The sequence below is a fragment of the Osmerus eperlanus genome, chromosome 14, assembly GCF_963692335.1.
Source record: "Osmerus eperlanus chromosome 14, fOsmEpe2.1, whole genome shotgun sequence".
NCBI lineage: Eukaryota > Metazoa > Chordata > Actinopteri > Osmeriformes > Osmeridae > Osmerus > Osmerus eperlanus.
In genome coordinates this window covers 17127693-17151107 of record NC_085031.1, presented here as the reverse complement: position 1 = coordinate 17151107, position 23415 = coordinate 17127693, and the positions used below count along the sequence as shown (strand labels likewise).

At 47.2% G+C, this 23415-nt stretch overlaps 2 protein-coding genes across 2 annotated transcripts in view; one reads left to right on the top strand and one right to left on the bottom strand.

The window, feature by feature from the left end:
- The window catches only part of tet2 (tet methylcytosine dioxygenase 2), a 37454-nt gene extending 20660 nt beyond the window's left edge, over positions 1 to 16794 (top strand). Inside the window, exons 2-10 of the mRNA XM_062478791.1 lie at positions 3521 to 6901; positions 7505 to 7595; positions 7793 to 7886; positions 8162 to 8370; positions 9825 to 9975; positions 10480 to 10569; positions 11065 to 11202; positions 11634 to 12000; positions 12320 to 16794. Of these exons, the coding sequence (XP_062334775.1) occupies positions 3553 to 6901; positions 7505 to 7595; positions 7793 to 7886; positions 8162 to 8370; positions 9825 to 9975; positions 10480 to 10569; positions 11065 to 11202; positions 11634 to 12000; positions 12320 to 13743 (5913 nt within the window). The 5' untranslated portion in view covers positions 3521 to 3552 and the 3' untranslated portion in view covers positions 13744 to 16794. The remainder of the gene's footprint in view (positions 1 to 3520; positions 6902 to 7504; positions 7596 to 7792; positions 7887 to 8161; positions 8371 to 9824; positions 9976 to 10479; positions 10570 to 11064; positions 11203 to 11633; positions 12001 to 12319) is intronic.
- A 211-nt stretch (positions 16795 to 17005) lies between these two features.
- ppa2 (inorganic pyrophosphatase 2) lies at positions 17006 to 23206 on the bottom strand. The gene is made up of 12 exons (XM_062478903.1): positions 22964 to 23206; positions 22083 to 22147; positions 21919 to 21960; positions 21768 to 21821; positions 20821 to 20940; positions 20057 to 20143; positions 19615 to 19741; positions 18864 to 18991; positions 18570 to 18655; positions 17966 to 18035; positions 17611 to 17650; positions 17006 to 17476 (listed from the first exon to the last, which is right to left on the bottom strand). The coding sequence occupies exons 1-12, from the start codon at positions 23133 to 23135 to the stop codon at positions 17448 to 17450; spliced, it is 1020 nt and encodes a 339-aa protein (XP_062334887.1). The 5' UTR covers positions 23136 to 23206; the 3' UTR covers positions 17006 to 17447.
- Between the last annotated feature and the right edge of the window lie 209 nt (positions 23207 to 23415).

Below are 23415 nucleotides of genomic sequence, written 5' to 3'. Positions count from 1 at the left end.
GTCCCTTGTAAAGAAAGCACACACACACGCACACACACACACACACACACACACACACACACACACACAAGCTGTTACACCCCACCATCTCAAAGTCAACATGGGGAGTCAGCTGTCACTGTGTACTCTGTTTTCCGTAGAGAAGCGGCCAGCATAGTCCCACCTCACCAAGCAACAGTAAACATCCAGAAGAGAAGAATTGAGGGCGGTTGGGTGTTTCTGAGGTCGACGTGATAATGAGATTCATAATACGATACCGCAGTATCAGGTCTCTCAACTCACACCACCTCTGAGTGTCACCGGTCTAGATGTCCTTCTGTCACTGCCAGGTCCAGCATGATACGAGTCATGCATAGTCAAAGGCAATCGCCTTTCTAACTGAACCAGCAGGAAAAGAAGAAGAGCTCTACTGATTCAGAACTCGTAATAATTGAATAATTCACTTGCTAATTCTTCTCTATTAATACTGCGTAATTGTGTTTTGCCTGTTCTGCACCTCTCTGTGTCACCATCCCTGGAGGAGGGGAACCCTCGCTGCACTGCTCCTCAAAACATGTCTTCCATCTCTCTCAGAGGTTTCCTGGGAATTTGACCTCGTCTTCGTTGTCTTCCTTGAGGGTTTCTGGTTGGTCGAGGGGCAGTTGTAGGGGCATATGTAAAGCCCTATGCGTCATAAAAAAGTCTGTGTAAAAAAAAAAAAAAATCGTTGAGGAGATACAGATTGAGATTGTACAAAAGCAGTTAATGTGTGTAGGCGTAGAGAAGTTCAGCTATGAGTGAGCGTACAGCCAGACCCGTAGCTGCCAAACAGACGGCTCAGACTCAGCCTGCTATTACACTGCATCATGTATTAATTAAGCTGGTTCATCTTTGGTGGCGCCATGGCGACACTCTACAGCCCATAATGATAACCTTCATAGATCTACAACAGCAGTCTGTCTTCGACATAGTGTGACCTTACTTTTAAGAGATGTGTGTGTGTGTGTGTGGGGGGGGGGGGGGCGGGTGGAGGGGAGGGAGGGAGGAGGGAGGGAGGGCGGGGGGATGGAGAGCGGGGGGAGGGAGGGAGGGAGGGGGAGGGAGGGAGGGGGGAGGAGGGAGGGAGAGCGGGGGGAGGGGGGAGGGGCGGGGGGGAGGGAGGGCAGGGGGATGGAGGGGGAGGGAGGGAGGGAGGGCAGGGGGATGGAGGGGGAGGGAGGGCAGGGGGATGGAGAGCGGGGGGAGGGATGGAGGGGGAGGGAGGGGGAGAGCGGGGGGAGGGATGGAGGGGGAGGGAGGGGGGAGAGCGGGGGGAGGGATGGAGGGGGAGGGAGGGAGGGGGAGGGAGGGAGGGGGGGGAGGGAGGGAGAGCGGGGGGAGGGGGAGGGCGGGGGGGAGGGAGGGCAGGGGGATGGAGGGGGAGGGAGGGAGGGAGGGCAGGGGGATGGAGGGGGAGGGAGGGAGGGAGGGCAGGGGGATGGAGAGCGGGGGGAGGGATGGAGGGGGAGGGAGGGGGGAGAGTGCCCAACAGATGACATGTTGCAGTGCCCCCCACCAACTCTCATTTACCATCTTTAACATTTACTTTGCCCCACCTCCCTCACACACACACACACACACACACACACACACACACACACACACTGGCAGTTCTAGATCCAGTTCTAAGCCAGTGGTACTGTTACAGGGGCTAGTTAAGTTTGACAATATTGATCTCCTATAATATCAATCTAACAGGCATTAACAGGCACAATAATTAAAAAATTATTCAAATTTGTATTCATTACAGCTACGTTATTACATTTGCAATTACATTATTAGCATCAGTTACATCAACTGTAGTCTATGATGTTGGATGTGGATGTGGTGGCCTTTGGGGGGGAGCACAAGGGGGGGCCAAGCTTGTTGTCAGAGCTCCCCCCTTATGTCCCACCACCATCTCAACAAGCAACACAAAACACATACTTGCCACGTCCAAATCCATACTGAAATTTGGCACTGTAAAACAAGATGGCCTCCACCTAAAAAATGTTTTGCAAACATGTGTTACTACGAACACATGTACCACACATACAAGACTGTGGCTGTTCTGTTTCACGAGTCATGCTGTCCAAGCAGAACGAGGGTCAGCGTCTAGCCAGCCGGTCCCCAGACAGACATGGGCCTTTGTGAAGCATCTGCCTGAACACAGCCAGAACGTGAGGAACCGTTGGTATGCATGCTGACTAAAACCAAGGATAGCTTCCCCTCAGTCGCCCTCTCTCCTCTTTGTCTCTCTTTCTCTTTTTCTCTCTCATTTCTCTTTTCTCTTTTCTCTCTCTTTCTCTCCTCTTTTTCTCACGCTCTCCCTTCCCTCACTCTCAAAGGCGCTGTCTGCGCAGGGCCCGTTTTTGACAAAAAGAGCCGAAGAGAGTAGCAGAGTAGAGTAGAACAGAGTAGAGTTGAACAGAGCAGGGTAGAAGAGAGAAGGGGGGGGCGGAGGAGGTGGACAGTTTGTGTTGGGGGAAGGGCTAGGAAGAGGGAGTGCTAGGAAGAGGGAGGTCTAGGAACAGGGAGGTCTAGGAAGAGGGAGGGCTAGGAACAGGGAGGTCTAGGAACAGGGAGGTCTAGGAAGAGGGAGGGCTAGGAATAGGGAGGGCTAGGAACAGAGATGCAGAACTTGGTCATGTTTTGGATGCCTGATGTGTTTTTGCCTGAGAAAGAATCTGCCAACAGGGACACATTTCAAAAGAGACACAACCTGTAAATTAAGACTGTAACAAGTTCCTATCAGGGGAAAGTTATACATGCAGGTGTTCTTACAAATTTTAGAGCACTATGAGGAACTGATTACCCTCTCATATTTCTAACTCTAAAATGTGTATAAATAACTTGGAAGAGTATTGAATCTCTTTTTCCATTGACACAGTGATACTATTACAAGTATGTTGAAATGGGCCGGTTCCCACGCTCTGAGATGTGTGGGTGTAGGAGTCTGTGAATGCACAACCTAGTTCTATCCCTCAGTCTCTCACTCACTCTCTCACTTCCTCCCTCCCTCACTCCGTCTCTCTCTATCACTCCCTCTCTTTTCCTCACTCCCTGTCTCTCTCTTCCTCTCTCCTTCTCTCTCGCTCCCTCCATCACTCCATTCCCGTCTCCCTCTCTCTCGCTCTCCCTCTCTCCTTGACTGGCATCCGTACAGAGGGCGAGCAGGAGGTCAAGGGTGAGGGCAATCCAATTCTGTAACAGTCAAGTCCTGACATCACATTTGCACTCAGAGCCCAACTTTTCCAAATGATTCCGTTGACCCGTCCTCACCTTTACCCCTCTGGCCCTGGACACAAGCAATCTTAGAGTTCGTTATCGCTACCCCCTCAAATACTCAGTGTGAAGTTTCCTGTGAAGTCGGGCTTAGAGGATGGGGAACCTTATATGTGGGCGAAAGAAATATGAAATAAAAGCAAATAATGACAGATGTCTATTGAGTGCCTTGCCCAGTGTGATTAGGAAAGGTGTTTTCATGTTTTAACGTGACCTTCTCTCCCTCTCTCCCGTCCAGGACGCCCTGTGGATGGACTCAGAGCAGGCCAGATGGAAACAGAACAGGGCAGCCATGAGACGGAAGAAAGTCTGATCCTAGCGCAGCTCAGAGCCGTCGCCAACAACCCAGACACTCCGATCGCCACCAAGATCCAAAATGGGTCCCAGTCGCCGGAGGGGCCATCTCCACAGATCAACGGGGAGGGAAACTGGAACCATTACACAGCCGTAGGGTCCGACGCAGGAATCAACCCAATGAAGAGGCACAGAGACTGCAGCAGCCCAGCCTTGGTACAGGGGCTGTTTGACCAGGGCTCCTATATCAACGGGGAGCTCAAGCAAACGCTGGAAGGCCAGTCGTTACTGGGCCGACAGCAGCCCAAGAGACAGCGTCCGGGTGACTCTGAGGTGAATGGAGAAGGGGACATGACTTCCTGGGATGAAAAGGGTGTGTTGGGAGATGGAGGCTTAGGGGATGACAACGACTACCCTGAGCTGACCAAACCGGGGCAGTTTGAGACAAAACTGGAGAAGAGAAACTGCAACTTCTCCAACAGGGATATCTTCTCACTCTCCAGGAATAATTCCAAACAGATGCAGATAGCAAACGGTGCTACAGCGCCCCCTACCTCCATGGAGGGTACTCCTGGTGACCTTCTGGAGAAAACTCTCTCTCAGTATTACCCCGAGCAAGTATCCATCGCCCCGCAGAACTACGGCGGAACGCAACCTGCCGGAAACGATGGTTCTCTAGGTCACCACCGTCCCAGTCCGGCCCGGAGTTCCCCTTCTCTTACCGCAGGATTCCCCCTCTCAGCCCCGATGCCCCCCTCTTCTGAGGCCCAGTCTAGGGTAGCGCATGGCGGTGGTAACAGCTACAGCTCTGCCACGACCCCCTACATGGTGAATGGATACTCGCATAACAGCTATGGAGGCGGGGAACACCACCACCACCAACAACAACAACAACAACGACAACAGCCGCAGCAGCAGTCGCACCCCCTCCAGGGCACTCCGGGGCAAGACCAGGATCCCTCCGTGGGTCAGCCGGGACAGCAGGGGCCTGGTACCGACAACGGACTGCACCAGAACGGCACGCATTGTTATCCAGCCGGGCAAAACTCCAAACAAGAAGCCTTTGGCAAACCCAGCCAGGTGGAGTTTAACCAGAACCACCAGGGCCCCTTCCCGGAGCGGCCGAGTGCGGAGGAGGACGTACACGGGTATGGATCGTTCCCCAGTCCAGGAATGCCGAGACTGGGCCAGAGGAGTGATGATCCTGGGTGCGGTGGTCGGCCAAACCACGACCCACAACGGGGCTTCCAGTATGGCATGCAGCCCCAACAATCGCAGCATCCATCTGGGGGGAATCCGTGTGGAAGAGACACCCTAACCCCCAAAGGCTCCATGGGACCCCAGGGCCCTCTGCCCCATTCCCAGCACGGAGGTGCCGAGCCTGGGTCGCAAGCGCCTCTTCGCTCTGGCTTATCCAATGGCACGGAGGAGCTTGGCTCTGTTTCTCCTCAGATGGGCTGGATCGACCTCAACTCCTCCCAGCCCCAACCCGGTGGTAAAGGAGGAGGAGGAGGCGGAAGAGGTGGAGGAATAGGAGGTGGAGAAGGAAGAGCAGGAGGCAGCGACCGGGGAGTCCCACAGAGCCAGCAGCAGTGGAGGGGTTTCCCTGTCCAGCCCCAGCCGGAGAAACACCCAGACCCCAAGGCCCAGGGCCAGATACTGGAGCCAGGCCCAGCCAGGAGGCTCCAGACGCAGGGAGGCTTTGTCAACGGATCCCCTGGCCCTGGATCATTCCGGCAGCAGGAGGGCCAGACAGCTCCTGGCAGGCACAACACTGCCCCTGAGTGGCCGCCGCAGGGCAACTCCAAAGGCCCCCACATGCAGGTTCCCCAGCAGGGCCAACTGGAAGGGCAGTTCCCTTCCCAGGGGTGTAACCAGCCCCCCCAGGGGTGTAACCAGCCTTCCCAGGGGTGTAACCAGCCTTCCCAGGGGTGTAACCAGCCTTCCCAGGGGTGTAACCAGCCCCCCCAGGGGTGTAACCAGCCCCCCCAGGGGTGTAACCAGCCCCCCCAGGTGGAGGGGAGCTTCTGCAGGCCCCCTGTTCAGCCTGAGCAGCATTTATGTGAAGGCGACCCAGACCTGGAGGATATACTGTCGCCCAGCTTCATACCCCCACAACAACAACATCCACACCTGCCACGCCCACTGTCCCACCCAGCCCTGTACGAGAGCCAGCAGCAGATCAAATCCCCCAACTGCCGACCCCAGAGTCAGCCCCAGCCGGGACAACAGCTGCAGTCCAGACCTGGGCAAGCCTTCCCAGAGCTCCCCTCCCGGTCCAGCGTCCCCCCACTCCACTCCCAGGCCCATCAGCCCGACTCCAACCTCTTCCCTTACAGCAGTGCAGAAGCATCCAGCATGCAGGAGAGCTACAAGTTCAGCAAAGCAGCGATGGAGATGCAGCAGCAGTACGCCACCAGTCCAGGTGCCCCCGCCCCCACGCAGCACTCCTACCCCCCCCAGCACCCCCAACCCCACCGCCAGCCCAACCACATGGACTTCCCCCAGTCGCAACCTCAAGTGCCACAAGGCGCGTTGTGTCAGCAGCAGCAGCAGGTGTACATCAAAACCGAACAGCAACATCCAGGTTCCTCTGAGTCGTGCAGCCAGTTCCAGCAGGAGAGAGGAGCCAGAGGCCTACCTCCCCCCCTTTGCCACCCCGGGCTCCAGGGAGGGGATCAGCAGCAGAGACACGCGGCCCTCAGGATGCACCTCCTCCAGAGGCAAGAGCAACAGCGCCTCGGACACCCCCCTCACCTGGGGGATCTCAAACCAGGCCTGCGGCCGGTGAAGATGGAGAACGGGCCGTGCATCGAGGTGCCACCAGGGCCCCTGCACCACCCGCAGGACCGAGGGGAGATGGGCATGGGGGGCGGCATGGGGGGCGGCATGGGGGGCGGGGTGCAGATCAAGCAGGAGCCCAACACCCAGCACCCCGTGTCAACCTGCTCCCAGAGAAGCTCCCAGAGGAGTATCCTGGCAACCATGGAACAGACCCTCCGCCAGTACCAGCTGTCGCCTGTCTTTGAGAGGAAGTCGCTCAGCATCAAGTCGCCCAATAAGATCAAGGTGGAGTCTTCAGGTGCTGTAACGATACTGTCCACCAACGCTGATCTCGGAGGGGGTGGTGGGGGAGGGGGAGAGGATGCAGGGCCGGCGTTTCCCACCAGTGGGATGAAGAGGCACCCAGACTTCACCCCTAAGAAGGAACCCTTGCTCCAGAGCTTTGTCGACTCCCCTCTAAAACTCCTGGACACGCCCATCAAAAACCTTCTGGACACGCCCATTAAGACCCAGTACGATATCCCATCATGCCATTGCGTCGGTGAGTAGCATGTCTGGGTCTTTGAATGTTTCGATTGATAATGCGTCCGAAAGTATGGATTAAGCACACACTTAAGGCATGGTGGGAAATGTGGTTGAGAAGCACTTTATTGTCACATTCTGATAGCAACCAAGACAAATATATACATTTGATATCTGTGGGCATTGCAGGACTGTAATGAACATGACCAATCATTTCATTCAGTTGGGCTACTTGTCTGTCGACCTACCTCCTCGCAGTAAACAGGCAGTGTGTGTTTTGGAGGAGTGGTTTTGAAGGGAGGGGGTGGGATATTTTGTTTTCAAACTGAAGCCAAAATTGCTACCTACCCTAACACACTGAGAAACTGAGCAACATGTTCATATTAGAATCATGTAACTCTGTAAATCTCTGAGGTTAGTAACTCTGTAAATATGTAAATCACTTCAACTCTGTCATTCAAATTGAGGTGCACATGGTGCATAATATATAGTTGCCAGGTTCTGAAGGTTAATATATGGCAGAATATCAACGATCAGAAGAGTTTAGTTCTACAGCATGTTTTCATCAGGTATTGAAACTGGCCGGTTGTTCGGTGTTTGAGTTTGTTTTTGTGTTTCTTAGATCAAATCAGTGAGAAGGATGAGGGTCCCTATTACACACACTTAGGGGCTGCTCCTAATGTCAGCACCATCAGAGATATCATGGAGACCAGGTGAGAAATACTGTCACACACACTCTCTCTCTCTCTCTCTCTCTCTCACTAACATAGACCAAACCACACACACACACTCTCTCATCAATCATCTTTCACCGGTCTATATTGGCAGATCAGCCCATGAATAGATGCATACACACATACATTATTCCCCTCACACAAAGGACATCCCTCTGACAGCACTGGTGTTTCAGGTCTGGCCTGACTGGTAAGGCCATCAGGATTGAGAAGGTTGTGTACACAGGAAAGGAAGGGAAGAGCACACAGGGCTGTCCCATCGCCAAATGGGTAAGTAACGCACTCTACAGTAACTTTAATTCAGGAATACAAACACAAAAGATCCATACAATCAATCAATCGATATATCAAACGTTATGTATGTAGTGCATTTCATACCAGGAGGCAACACAATGCGCTTCACAGAGGGGGGGGAAAAAAACAGTTCACATACAGAACATACCAAAAGAACATCCTACATATTTACATTTTATTGGGGAAAAAGTAGATACAGTTTGAGGGCCTGTCGGTAATGTCTGTCTACTTGACTGTGTGTGGTCTCCTAGGTGATTCGGCGGGGGAGCAGGGAGGAGAAGCTTCTGGTGCTGGTTCGCGAGCGGTCGGGTCACAGGTGTGAGACGGCGTGCATCATCGTGGTCATCCTCATCTGGGAGGGAATCTCCACCTCCACGGCAGACACGCTCTACGGGGAGCTCAGCGACACCCTGCGCAAACATGGAGCCCTCACGCAGAGACGCTGCGCCATCAATGAGGAGTAAGGATGGCCGCGGATCTATAGAACGCAGATCTATGAACGCAGATATACAGAGCACTGATCTATAGAACGCAGATCTATAGAACGCAGATCTATAGAACGCAGATCTATAGAGCGCAGATCTACAGAACGCAGATCTACAGAACGTAGATCTACAGAACGCAGATCTACAGAATATAGATCTACAGAAAGCAGATCTACAGAACATAGATCTACAGAATGCAGATCTACAGAATATAGAACGCAGATCTATAGATCACAGATCTATAAAACGCAGATCTATAGCAGCGCACCCACAATGCTGGCAGCGGTTACAGTTGTCCAACATGATGTGTAATAATGTCCCTAGAATGTTCACATAACCCCCCCCCCCTCACACACAAACAATCATGACGTAATCCCAACTGTCACCTAAAAACTATGTTGTATAAACATAAACATAACAACTATATTCAAGGCGATGGACATTCCGTCTACAGTAAAAGTACATTTTCCTTTCACTGCAGTGTTTGCCCGCTGAGACAGACAGGTTTATCCACGACTCCAAAAGGTCGTCTGAGCCACACGATGACTCAATGGAAAGAGTCGCGATGTGCCACTCGGATCTTCTTTTTTGGAAGTCACACATAGCTGTTTTAACCTCAACTGTATACCGCTCTTTTCCATAGGTAGTTATGAATACGGTGAGTATTTACAACCTGACTGAATTAGAATGGCGATTAGGATTATACTAAAAACTATCTAATAAAATTCCTGTAAATTTAAGCAAGTGTACCACCCTTTAGTGTGAATAGAGACACACACACCACCTCGCTACAGCTGGAATATAATTAGTCATGAACTTCATGTAATTTAGCCATACTTATATTATTACATGCACTATTTATGGAGACGTAACAGCAGAGATCATACTGTATGCACTGACAAAGTTTTATTCAGACAGGAGCGTAGGTTTCATGGTATATATATAAAAAGAATCCACTTACACACTTTTTCATTGAAATAAATGTTTCAATAATACAAATTTTTTCAACTACAAATGTTTTGAAAACAGCAAACTTTTTAAAAACACTTTGTGTGTGTATATACTGTATATATACACATTGTTCTTTCTAAAAAGCTGTGCCGCCCTCATGTGAAACCTCCATCCCTGTATTGAGCCCCTGGTCTCCCTCTCTGGTCTCTCTCTCTGGTCTCCCTCTCTGGCCTCCCTCTCTGGCCTCCCCCTCTGGCCTCCCCCTCTGGCCTCCCCCTCTGGCCTCCCTCTCTGGCCTCCCCCTCTGGTCTCCCCCTCTGGCCTCCCCCTCTGGCCTCCCCCTCTGGCCTCCCTCTCTGGCCTCCCCCTCTGGCCTCCCTCTCTGGCCTCCCCCTCTGGTCTCCCCCTCTGGCCTCCCCCTCTGGCCTCCCCCTCTGGCCTCCCCCTCTGGCCTCCCCCTCTGGCCTCCCTCTCTCAGGCGGACGTGTGCTTGTCAGGGCCTGGAACAGGAGGCATGCGGGGCCTCCTTCTCCTTTGGGTGCTCCTGGAGCATGTACTACAACGGCTGCAAGTTCGCCAGGAGCAAGGTCCCGCGCAAGTTCAAGCTGCTGGGAGACGATCCCAGAGAGGTAACTAACCTCAGACCAGACGGTTGGAGAAATATGTCTACTAACGATGTTTCAGAATCAGAAATACTTTATTGACAAAGGGAAACTCTTTGTTACAGCAGCTCGCCTTTACGTCAGTGCACACAGGAGAAAGTACTAGCAGAAATAAAATACAATACACTATAAAACTATAAAACAGGTCAGAAAATAAATTAAGTACCAGGTGGGTATAAGTATAAAATAAATGTGAAGTACCAAGTGGGTTTACCGGTTGATGATGATATTCATTATTGGATGCTGTGGGATGATACGTTGTAGGAGACAATTTTTTTAGATAGATTAGATAGAAATATACTTTATTGATCCGGGGGAAAAGCTTAAACCTAATAATTAACTTAAAACCAGACAGTTGGAGAAATGTGTTTGCTAGTGATGTTTCAGTATACTTTTTTTGTGGATCCGTTGTAGGAGAGTGTGTAGATATGAAGGTAACACCAACCTGACGTGTTTATGTCGGTTCTTTAGGAGGAGAAACTGGAGCAGAACTTACAGAATCTGGCAACCGTGATGGCCCCCACTTACAAAATCCTGGCACCCGATGCGTACGCTAACCAGGTTAGTAGCGTTGGAATGGTGCGCTGTAATGGTGCACTGTGCTACGACCCATCCATCCTCTCCAATAGCTCATCCTGCCTAGCAACACAGGAATGGCGTCCCCTATTGGTGTGCGTGGGATACTTAACTCAACCTCCTTTGTTATAATAAAGGTCAAATCAAAATCCAATCCTTTTATTGCAACAGCGGCTGAGTCTTGGGTGCAGTTCCAAGCAGCATAGCAGGATAATTCATGCCCTCAATTCTAAAGTACACAACACAATGTACTATACAGACATTCACTATATATTAATACTATACATAGTTGTGTGTATATATAGTGTATATATTATATACTAGCTATATACTAATACTAGTTATACACTATATATTTTTTTTTAAATAAAAGTCATATACTATGCTAATAAAATAGTAATACTATACTGTTTTGTGTTTGTGTACACGTGTGTGTGTGTGTGTGTATAAACCTATGTTGTTGTCACGTTCTCGTCTCAGGTAGAGCATGAGCAGCGTGCGCCCGACTGCCGTCTGGGTCTGAAGGAGGGACGGCCTTTCTCAGGGGTCACTGCCTGCATGGACTTCTGTGCCCACGCTCACAGAGACCTGCACAACATGCAGGGGGGGAGTACTGTGGTGAGTAGAGACCTGGAAGGTGGTCTGGCGCTATTCTATCCTAGATCATATTAAGTTTAATTGTACGTGTAACTGCTTTCGTACCTTTTTTTAAGGCTTTAAAGTCCTGTCAGAAATTACGTACATTTTTAAGATTTAGCTGCATTAGTTGGACCAGAGTAGAGATGCTGCAATGTACCGACGCTCACCATGCCTCTTCCGTCCCTCTCTCTCTCTTTCTTACTCTCTCTCTCTTTCTTACTCTCTCTCTCTTTCTTACTCTCTCTCTCTTTCTTACTCTCTCTCTCTTTCTTACTCTCTCTCTTTCTTACTCTCTCTCTCTTTCTTACTCTCTCTCTCTTTCTTACTCTCTCTCTTTCTTACTCTCTCTCTCTTTCTTACTCTCTCTCTCTTTCTTACTCTCTCTCTCCTCTCACACTCTCTCCCTCCAGGTGTGCACCTTGACCAGGGAGGACAACCGCGAGATCGGCAAGATCCCTGAGGACGAACAGCTGCACGTGCTGCCCCTCTACAAGGCCTCCAACACGGACGAGTTCGGCAGCGAGGAGGCCCAGCGCGAGAAGGTGAAGTCAGGAGCTATCCAGGTGCTCAGCTCGTTCCGCCGGCAGATCCGGATGCTCTCGGAGCCGGCCAAGTCCTGCCGGCAGAAGAAGCTGGACGCCAAGAAGGCGGCGGCCAACAAGAACGCCATGATGGACACGCCCAACGCCAAAGCGGAGAAGGCGGCGATCGCACTTCAGGCTAAGATGAAGAGTAGCACTTACGAAAGTAGCACTGCGCAGAATGTCCCAGGGCCAGGTGGGTGGAGAGCCGTCAATCAGACTGTCGATATCCATCGATCACTGGGAAAAACACTAGAGCGTCAAACACGACTTAGTTTGACGACTATTCACACATACTTATACTAGTCGTACAGTTCTCCGTAGAAATGTTGGGATCCTTGTCCAGATGGGTGGAGATCCATCAATCACTCAGTATGAATCACTGTAGTATGAGATTGGGTTAGAGCTTCAAACACAGCTTAGTTTGATTACTATTCACACATGGTTTTATACATTTCTGCCAAGAAGAGTTTGGGTGACAGGGGATTCACTTATTTTTCCTTCCTCCCGCCCAGGTGTGAACCCAAGCTCTGGCCAGCCACCCCACCCTCTGGGCGCCCACCAACAGCAACTCCAACAACAGCAGCACCAGAATGCCCTTCCCCCTTACCCAGGCTCCCCGCACCCAGCCAGCTACCCCCGCTTCCCCGACCACCCCAGCGCCTTTCCAAGCACTTCCAAACCAGGTAGCAAGTACCCACTTCAGCAACAAGCACCAGCAAACCCTTACCCTTCCCCCTTACATGTCCAAAACTCCCCCTACATGAACGGATCAAATCCAGCAGTCAGCGCTTATCCCGGATCACTCAACCCCGGGACCCCTTACCCTGGTTACCAGTGCAACGGAGGCATGTCCCTGGACACCTACCACCCTTACTACCCTTCGAACCCAAAGCATCTGGACATGTACCGGCAGCAGCGTCCGACGCTGTACCCTGAGCAGCAGTATGCCGCGCACCAACGCTACGGGGTCAACTACCCACCACGTTACAGCGAACCCGCTTTACAGGTCAACGGGTTCAGCAACTGTAGCATGCGGCCTGGCGGCGTTCACCCCATGAGTCCGTACCCCTCGTACGGCCCCGCTGGTGCCACCGACCCCCAGTTCCTCGACGCCCTCTCCCGATCTCCCGCGGTCCACCCCGGTCTGGACTACGCCGCAGCTGTGAGCAAAGGCAATCAGTTTGGTGGTTACCCCAACCCGTACCTCGCCCAGAGCCAGCATATGTACCCTCCGGGGCAGGACCCATTCCGGATGCAAATCAAGACAGAGATGGGTCTTCCCCTGGGGACGGCAGGCATGGGGCCTCAGGATCTTCCTCCTCAGCTGGGAGGGGACTGTCTGACTCCGACACATCCTGGGTTCGGGCTCCCAAACGGCAGCTTTCAGAGCCCCATGATCAAGCAGGAGCCCGGCACTCCGCAGACCCCCACCACGCCCACCACGCCCCAGAAGCCCGAGATGTGGTCCGACAATGAGCACAACTTCCTGGACCCGGACATCGGGGGCGTGGCGGTGGCGCCCAGTCACGGCTCCATCCTCATCGAGTGCGCCAAGCGAGAGCTGCACGCCACCACGCCCCTCAAGAACCCCGACCGCAACCACCCGACGAGGATATCCCTGGTGTTCTACCAGCACAAGAACATGAACGAGGCCAAGCACGGCCTGGCTCTGTGGGAGGCCAAGATGGCGGAGAAGGCGAGGGAGAAGGAGGAGGACGCGGAGAGGAACGGAGGGGAGGGGACGCCGAGCAAGAGCAACAAGAAGGGGGTGAAGCGAGAACACGTGGACACGACGGAGCCGGCTGGAGAACCTCCTTACAAGCGGTTCATCCAGTCCCTGATGCAAGGGTCTCATTCTTTCACCACTAACACCTATGTCAACTCAACCCCCTTCGCATTCACTAAGGTCACGGGGCCGTACAGCAAGTTTGTCTGAAGGAACCAGATGCAGGTTAGTTCACCTTTAGCCCTCGTGAATAGCAGTGAGAACACTCAAGGTGCTATTTTGACATAAAACTGAGACCTCAGGCACCACTGGCCTCACGTTTGGAGGATCGAATCCAAACTTAAAGGCAAGATGCAATGGCAGATGGGTGTGTGTGTGTTTGGGGAGTGGGTGAAGACAGCAACCTTGAGACCTGTTTGATTGATTTGTACCATCTTACATATCAGGTCAGTCATCTCCTGAGAAATACAGCTTTATTATGTAAGTGTGAGCCTTCCCAATAAGGAAGTATTTATTTATTCTTTGGGTTTCTGTAACAAGATACACTTTGTCAAAACTCCTCTTCTGGTGCTTCTGGTCTGACACAAGGACTGATCTATTTAACTGGACTGTTTGGCTGGCTTTACTTTTCTAACCCAACGTTTTATACAAGAGATCATGGCAAAAACAAAACTTTGTGGGTGACCACATCCACGGTGCTAAAGTCTAGGGTGTCTTTTTGTTAAATTGCCTTCAAACTCATTGATTAATATGTCAAATTTTTAAGTAACGAGCAACATCGCTGGTTGAAATATTTGAACATGACACTGAAAATACTGTATCATTGACTAACTATCATCAGCAAAATTTTATTTTGTGAAAATATGTGTTTCCTTAAGCACTTTTGATAAGTTAAAATCGTTGATAACACCTTCATTACCGGAACAAAAAACACACTGCTACGGTGCAAGCAAGTTACTACTTTCTGAACATTCAAGCCATGACATTGAGCATGGATTTGTTGATCTGTAAAAACTGATATAATGCAAATGGAATTTGTATTGAGTATTTTTTTCTGGTGCTTCTTATACAGTTTACCAGTCCTTACTGTATTCTTCAGACTGTAAAATCGATCCATTCTCAAAAAGGTGCCGTTTGGAATTGTACTGTTTCAAACTGTCAGGCAACAGGCAAGTTGTCTTGCAATTATTTCAGTTTTCTTTGTAAAAGTTACATGGTTGTTGTTGACCGTTTTGACTTTTTGAACGCAGGTTCACTGAACAAACCTGGATTGTGAATATTAGCCACAAAGTCATGCAACTGTTAAATTGAACATGTTCTCCATCTTGTTACATGATGAAGAATGTGTTCCAGGGTTCAGAGTTAGTTTCACAGTTTCAAAAGGCAGCTGGCTTGCTGTGGGGTCTGGAACAATTGTAATGTAGATGTATGATAAAGAAAAGTTGAGATATGTACAGTAAATTAATTCTTGTCATTTACGCAATTTTACAGTTTCGATTTTAGATTTGCTGTAAAAAAAAAAAAAAAAAAAAAAGTAATTTCATTGGGTTTTGACTTTTTCTTATTTCACATGGTGCTATACTCAACCTACTAGAAACGTGAAATGTGACTTTGGGGCGGTGAGAATATTATTAATGAATAATGTAAAGCAACTACTTGCCATATACCTCAGAACTAGTTTGGCAGTAGGATAGTTATTTACAACAAAACGTTACAACTACAATAACAAATCCTTCAGGCCGCAAGGCAAAGTTCATTGCTTACTTTCGTTATGCTTGCTCTGTTTGAAAGTATTACTTGAACTCAAGCTTTGTTGTGATAGCAAAATCAGGGATATTTTCAACTAATTTCTGTGCACGCATACATGTCCTGTGCTCCAGCTAGTTTCTATCAGGGATTTTCCTCCACTTTTTAAAAATTCCCAATGAATTACTTGTAAATATTACACTTAAAAAAAACACAATTACCTTTGGTAGATACATTCATGATATTGACAACCTGCTTTTTTGTTCTTCTGTTTTAGATTGATGGTAAACTTTTAAGAAGTAATTTGAATTTATGCACTGAAATTGACTAAAGGGAAAGTGTATGGCATTGAAGGTAGAAAGAAATGTGTTTGGTTTTGCCAAGAGGCAAGTCCAGGGCAGTTATAACCATAGAAGACCTGTGCCTGTGTATAGGTAATTCTAAATTTATTTATAACCACTAAACAATTGTATTTTGGTTAATTGGTTAGTCCCCACTTCCCTAACCCTTTTCCATTTGATTTAATGTGGTATTTGATGGAATAATAATTATGATTGAGCGAGGACTCCCCCTATTCTGACATCTTTTGTATTCTGAAAGCACTTCTTTTTTTCAGAAAATGTCATGAAAGATCACAAAACTTTTTATTTAAAATAAGAAAGTAGATTATTGTAAATGTGTTTAAAAGTAAATTATGCCACGTTGTAAATACCATGGTTGTTTGTATTGCAAAAAATACAACTTTTTTAACACCCTGATATTGTTATATGTTAAATGGTGTAGGTTTCTTGTAGTTTTGTCAAAATGTACCCACGACCCATTGTCTATCAGCAATCATCATCATCATCATCTTGTCCTTTTAATCTAATTTGAGTATTTTCCAAGTTGACAGAATGCTTATGGTTGAATAACCCCAGTAGGGTTAGTAGAAGCTACTCTGTCAAACACAGATCCCCCTTCCAGTTAGTTCAATCACTTCAAGAAGTAAGACTTTTTTTGTACAGGATTCCATTTTTGTAAAGAAAAGAAAATGAATAATTAGACATTTTTCAATGTTAAATTTCTGTGTACAGAACCCAGCAACAGTAGCAGGTTGTGGTCGTGAAAGGCAATGTTTCCATGACGATATAGCGGGTGAGCATCATAGCCATACTTGAAGACGCTTCTGAGTGAGCCAGCGTTACTTGAATGACTTTCTAAGCTTGACTAACATGCCAGAGCTCTCAGCTCTGTGTTAGCCAGCAGTTTAACACACGTTGGTGTTTCAGTTTTTCAGACACTAAAGGTTTAGGAAATTGTTTTCTGCCTCTCTTTTTTTTAACCGCTCCCTTAATCCCCCCCCCCTCCCCCTTCTGAAGATTGGTATGCTACAAAAAAATGGGATTAAGGATGGATATACATACTGTAAGTATTGTAATGTACTGAATGCAGTTTATTTGAAAGCTGTTTATTATATCATTCCTGATATTGCTGAGATGTGGGTGTTTTTAATAAAATTTATATTTATTTAAAGCACTTTACAGTGTCACCTCCCTTTCCTTGTACTGTTTATTGTTTGTGTTCGAATCTTTCCCTATCAGGTACAGGAAACGACCTGAGGGGAAACCACCTCCTTGGTGTTCTTTAAGTGAGTATTAACACTGGGCTTAGTAACCAACCGGATATGAATACTGACATACTACGTTAGGCAACTGTAATAATGGATAGAACGGCTGAAGCAAAAATGTAACATCTAGATGCTTTTATTTATCCAAATAAGGACCATTTTCATCCGTTTAACAGGTCCTGAAAGGCATATTGGCATATACACTGGCATCATTAAATAAAATGGACTCTTACTGTACATAATATCCAGTACATATCAAGAACATAAGAAACGTAATAAACCAACTTAATTTTGGAATTCATTTACAGTTTAGAGGGTGGGGTCCCCTTATTTCATCAGTACGATCGTCATCAAAACTTGAATACATACAACTTAAATGTAACGTTTTATGTCTTCAACAATAAAACCCTGAAATCCAATTTCAATACAAAATGAATTTCCAAATGAAATTAACTGCATACAAAATATTTGTAATTTAATAGAAATACAGTACTTGAAAGGGCTTGGAAGTTGATATTAGACTCAACTAAGATCTCCCCGGTGTCTTGATCCAATCCAAAAATCACTTGTTGGGGAAATACCATTTGTCCACTACATAAGAAAAATATATTAGAATTCATGTATTGTTTCAGGATAAGAGCTTTACAATACACTTGCAGTGGCCAATTGCTATGATATTAGGTTGGTTGCTATGAGGAAGTAAAGGGATTCAGCGCCAAACTAACCTTCAGCAGGAACAGGAAGTGGATCCCCCCAAGCCGGGGCCTAAACAGGAAACATACGTCATGTTCATCAAAGGACAAACCTACAGGTGTTTTTACCACCTGGTTTACACCTGCCAGCCAGCCATGAGGCTGCAACAGGCACAGATTATAAGTTATAACACTCAATGTGGTGCGGTTATTTAGCACTGGGGGATCATGCAATCTCTTGATCTACAGTCAAATGCTCTTTCACTGAGCTTTACCCACACACCAGACTTGTGTTTACACTGTGGTGGCATGCAGATGTTTAGCCCCATGATAATGTAGGAACCAAACTCAAACACAAGATCAGATAAGTCTGGTTTCCTGCTCTTACCGACTTCACAACACAGGCGGCGTCCTCGCAGCTGCATTTGTGCGGACTCTCACAGAGAGACACGTTCTTACTGTAGACAAACAAACATATTACGTTAACGTGAAACAGTCTAAAAACGCAGTCCTAACCCAGGGGTCTCCAACCCTGTTCCTGGACAGCTTCCTGCCTGTTGCTTTTTGCTCCAATCACACACATTTGACCTGATTCAACACGTGTTATCTGATCAACCAGCTCATTATTAAAATCGCGTGTGCTGGGTTACTGTTGGAGCGAAAACCTACAGGCAGGTAGCTCTCCAGGAGCAGGGCTGGAGACCCCTGCCCTCTCAAGGAGCAGGGCTGGAGACCCCTGCCCTCTCAAGGAGCAGGGCTGGAGACCCCTGCCCTCTCCAGGAGCAGGGCTGGAGACCTCTGCTCTAACCATTAGCGGTTTCCAATCAAATAGCTGTGTCCGTTTCTGTGCGCTTGATGAGGACTATTACACAAACCATCGAGCAACGTTAGAAAGTGTCTACAGCAATCCAAACAAAAAAAAATATATATATATATAATCAAACTGGCAAAGATATGCTCATTTCTCCCCCTCACACACACCACTAACTCACCAATCGATGTCTCCGACGTCACTCTGCTTGCGCACAAGTGCCCTCCAGTGCACATGGGTGGACTTGATGATCTCCACTGCAAAGTCCTGGAGAGGATGCAAGGAACATCATAACAAATGAAAAACATGGTCAGTTCCCCTCGTAGAAAACAAGCCGTTCAGGCGCCCGTCCTCCTCTAAATGACCGCCTCTGCACTGGGATGGAACACATGCAGGCTATAAAAACACACCACATCGCTAAGTTTCGCCACATCGCTAGATCAGTTAGAGGCTAAATGGGAGAAAGTCTATGTACCTTGTCTTTGAACTGTCCATTGAAGGCAAACTGGTTCTCTGGCTTCCCATCCGGCACCTTGTATTTCCTGAACCAGTCGACAGTAGCCTCCAAATGGCCCGGTCTGCTCCTGCGCACATCTTCAATACCTGAGTGGAATAGCAACACAAGCACACACTGGTGAATTTAAGCAGCACTTTGAATACTGGCAGTGATGTCTACTGGTATCGCCCCTCAGAATGGGAAGTAGGTATTTTGTAATTCTTTATTCTCACACCTGCAATGTTGTGTTTGCATTGCTGGGATGCTAAGCAATGTGGGGTAAAAAGCAGAACTTCTTTAGCCTGGCATCGCCAGAACAATTTGCATCGGTATGCGTATTTGTCTGGAACCATTCAATGTCTAAGGGACGTTATCAACGAGTGCAAACCAAAATGCCTCTGGACGCAATTGGATACAATTGGATAAATACAACCAATCAGAGCAATGAATTCTTGTCTTGGTTGTTTACAAGAACGCCTCATCAGCACTCCTCTGTACAGTCATCATATTAAACCCGCCCCGTATCAGATAAAATGTTGTGATTGGCCCAGTGTTTTTCATGCCGGAGTGAAATCATTTTGATTGGGTGGCCAGACCCATCTGCCAGAGCAGATACACCCTGAGCTCTGATTGGTCGGATTCCCAGGGTAACACAAAGTAAAAAAATATACATATTTACACTTCAGGCCAAGTCAAAGTGCTATATTGAGATGTATTCGTTTGGTCTCACTGTTGAGTTTGGGAGCGTCTGAGTCTTCTGCATTGATGGCGATGAGTTTCCAGTCCGTCTCTCCCTCGTCAATCATGGCCAGAACCCCCAGCACCTTCACCTGGATGACATCACCTGGCAAACACACCTGGAGGGACATGGGGAAACACACAAGTGCTGACGTCATCCCATCACATACCATATTAAGAGCATCACCAAATGGCATTTTTCCATCTCTGTAACATTGCTACATTCAGACTTTTTTCACAGAAAGTGAAAGTGAACGGGGGGGTCGTGTAAATAAGATAAATAACATAAGGCCATTTAGTTTGTTTAATAAAAGACCAAGCTATAGAACAGTTTTATAGGAAAGGTAACCTTAAATGACTTATTTTGTGATCTGGCGCTATATATAAAAAAAAAAATACAAATTAAAAAATGTGCTGAAACACTGCTGGTGCACCTTGGAGCCGATGTCGCACACGTCTATCGGGTCGTTATCTCCGCAGCACTCAGTGTCTTTGTCGGTGTGGTTTGGATCTTCCCATGTCTGTGTGATTCAAAAGAAAGAAAGAAAGCAAGGAAGGAAGATCAATAACGTTAAAAAGAAATGGATGAAGGCCAAACTCATTGATTACGACTTATTTTCCCATTTTCCTTTTTTAAAACTTTCAGTTTTTTTGTTTGTTAGTAGATAGCCAACTGTAGGTGCAGCATGTAACAAGGGAATAATAGCCGAATCGATGATGCTGACATCAAAGAACATCCGGTCGTTCGAATGCACTCTTACACAATGGAGTCCAGGGCCAAACACTGGAGTTCAATGAACAAGTTGGTTGTAATTAATCCTGAAGTGGTTCTGAGCATCTATCTATCATGTGTCTACATCAATACACCTGGAGGAGGCTGTATGGAGGCTGACTGACATGCAGGCTGGAAGTCTCAATGCTTCAGCTACAGAAAACAAAAGTATGAATAGGGTTTGTATAAGTGTGAACAACAATGCTTAAAAGAAAATCCACCCCGAGCATAGATACTTTCCAGGCCAGGCTCAGATATGATTCGGCGAGGTCTCAGAACAAAAGAGATGGTCAACACAGAACAGATGTCGAAAGGGAATCGATGGTTGACTGTACACTGCTCGTCAAATCACAGTCAATAGTGTTTTGCTTCTTTGAACTTGATACTATTTGTGGAGGTTTAAGTTCCTCAAGGTGGTGCTCTCACCTGGGGAAGCGCTCCGTAGTTCCAAATGTAGCCTTTGTGAGGGAACATGTTGGCCACATATCGCAGTTTCCCCTTCTTGACGTCTTGTTTGATGGGATTCAGAGGCTCCTTCGTTGCGATCTACGGTACGAAACCCACAAAATAAAAATCTGAGAAAGTGACAAAACAATGTTTAAAAATAAATATACAACATTGTCAAATGTGATATGGATGTGGTTTGTTTTGTCCAAAAAATCTGTGCCGAACTTGTGTGCATCTTACCAACACATGGGTCCTCTCACAAACCGAATGGCTGAATTAAAAGGGGTGAGAAACTCCAGCTTGTTCTTTCTGCGTTTTCTATTATTTACAGAACTGACCTTTATGTCAACTTGAAGAGGAGGGTATTTTCAAGTGCTTCATTCACGTCATTCATGTTGGTGACATGTCATGTCACCAACACACGGCAAGAGTGTCATTATAAATTAACCCTTGTGCTGCCTTCGGGTCACATGACCCAAAGGTTCATAACGAACCATCGTTGTGTTTACCCAATTTTACCCAATACAAAAACAAATAAAAATAATTTTCTTTTAACCTTCGCAATGTGGGGGGTCTGACGCATGCTTACAAAAATACAAAATTGCTTTACTTTGTTTTTGTATGCGGTAAAGTTGTCGCAATACGACGGTGGGTCACAACGACTGATGGGTCAGAATGACCCGAAGATAACACAAGGGTTAAAGGGAATTTGTTGCCCCTCCCTCTTCCGTTCAGAAGATGTATTATTGATACGATTGGCTGGTGTTTCTACACCATGTTGGAAAGATAAGCTTTCATCTGGGTCTGTACCTGTCAAAACATGGCCCTTGCTATATCCTTTTTACAAGCCCATTGCACAAATCTTGAACTATAAACACATTTTGTTCAAAAAAGTTACATTAGAGAGTAGTTTCCTTGATACTTGCCTCCATTTTTGCATTTGACCACCGTGGAACTTCCACAACCATATTGAACAGCACCTGACATTCAAGAAAGGGCAAAACAAAGTCAACCGTTACCATTGAAGTCCTGTGATTTTATTAAAAGTAGACAAATGACCCTAAAAGGCCACCATACCTCGCTCTCATTTTTCTTGACTCTTTTAGATGGCACATTTCCCTGCAGAGTAAAACATGTACATTGAAAAACAAAATATAATATTAATGTCAATAAATGACATTTCAACCTTCTCACACAGGTGTTCACAAGATTCAAATTACTATTTGAAAATGTCAAGTTACCTGTTCTGTGTCTGCAAACAGAGGGATATCATGAAATGGAGAAATGTACTTCCCCTCTGCGTTCTCTGGATGAACACACAAAAACAAACTGCACAACCTTCTAACACCCACACACAGAAACATCTTTTAAACAGCATCTTCAGGCACAAATTATTTCTACATCCATAAAAGGCCATGTAGAGAATAGCCCTTCTTGAGGGCTTGCCTGGTGAGTCTATTACGCCAAGGTGATGAGGTTCACACCTTGGGTGTGATCGTTCACACGTGGCTAATGTATTGTTAACCTACGTCTTCAATAGATTTAGTGTCAAACGACACGTGTGTAAACACCATCTCCACGTCCAATGCAAAGCCAACGTTAGCTCTAGCTCATTCTGTATAGTACAATTATTTTACAATACAAAGCTATGAACTTAAGTTTGTCCGTTTACTTTCACAGTGGAAATCGGGGCATGAATATCATCGAAGTGCTGAAATGTCTGAATGGTGTATCGTAGATCACTGGAATAGGCGTTAACCTGCGTTGCGGCCACATAACATAATGTGACATTGACAGACCAATGACAGGCACGCAATGACAACAAAGTAGCACACGTGACCAAGAGATGTGCAACGTAGTAATTTCCGCTATAGCACTAAATACAAAAGTGTAACCTAACAGGCTGAGAAAACTGCTGGTGCTTTCCAATAAGATAGTTAGCGACTAGTGTTGTCTGCCTAGCAAGTTATTTAGGCTATACGAAAGCAGCTTGCAAGTACTGTGGTAGTGTGACGTGCACAGGGACGTTTCACTACATAGAACGGTAACGGATTCGTTTAACAAAACTAGTCATTCATGCACGTAAGCCCATACAGTAGCTGTGTTTATGCGCACAACTTACTAAAATAAATCCTGTAGTCGGTGGAGTTTGGACGTCCTCTTGCTTCCGTGTGGTAGTGCATTGTTGTTCTGAAATATGGGAGGGTAACGTTTGAGACCAGCTTGCTTTTAGTGGCAGGCAGCAAATCGAGTAACGCCTCCGTGTACCGTAGCGAAAGGCGCAGCCGCTGCATTACAGTTAGAGAAATTAGGATGGGCGGAAGAAGGTTTGGAATGGGTTAGTACTTTCTTCCTGTTTCTTCCGGAATAAGATCCAAGCTAAAACGGAAAGAATAGTGACATCTGGTGTTGCAACTGAAAAAAAGATATAGTCTTGCAACCAACAGCCAAACCACAATACTGTATATAACATCATGTATAACATCATTGATTTCATAAACGCAAAAAAGGCTACGCGTGTTCATTTCGATCTGATTATCCGTCTCCACATGCTGACGTGCCTCAATAATGTGT

Coding starts and splice junctions, on each gene's coding strand:
- ppa2 (XM_062478903.1), bottom strand. CDS start 23,135: ATGCAGCGGCTGCGCCTTTCGCTACGGTACACGGAGGCGTTACTCGAT. Junction 21,961..22,082: donor TGTTTGCAGACACAGAACAG/GTAACTTGACAT, acceptor TTTACTCTGCAG/GGAAATGTGCCATCTAAAAG. Junction 17,651..17,965: donor CCGCCTGTGTTGTGAAGTCG/GTAAGAGCAGGA, acceptor TTTCCTGTTTAG/GCCCCGGCTTGGGGGGATCC.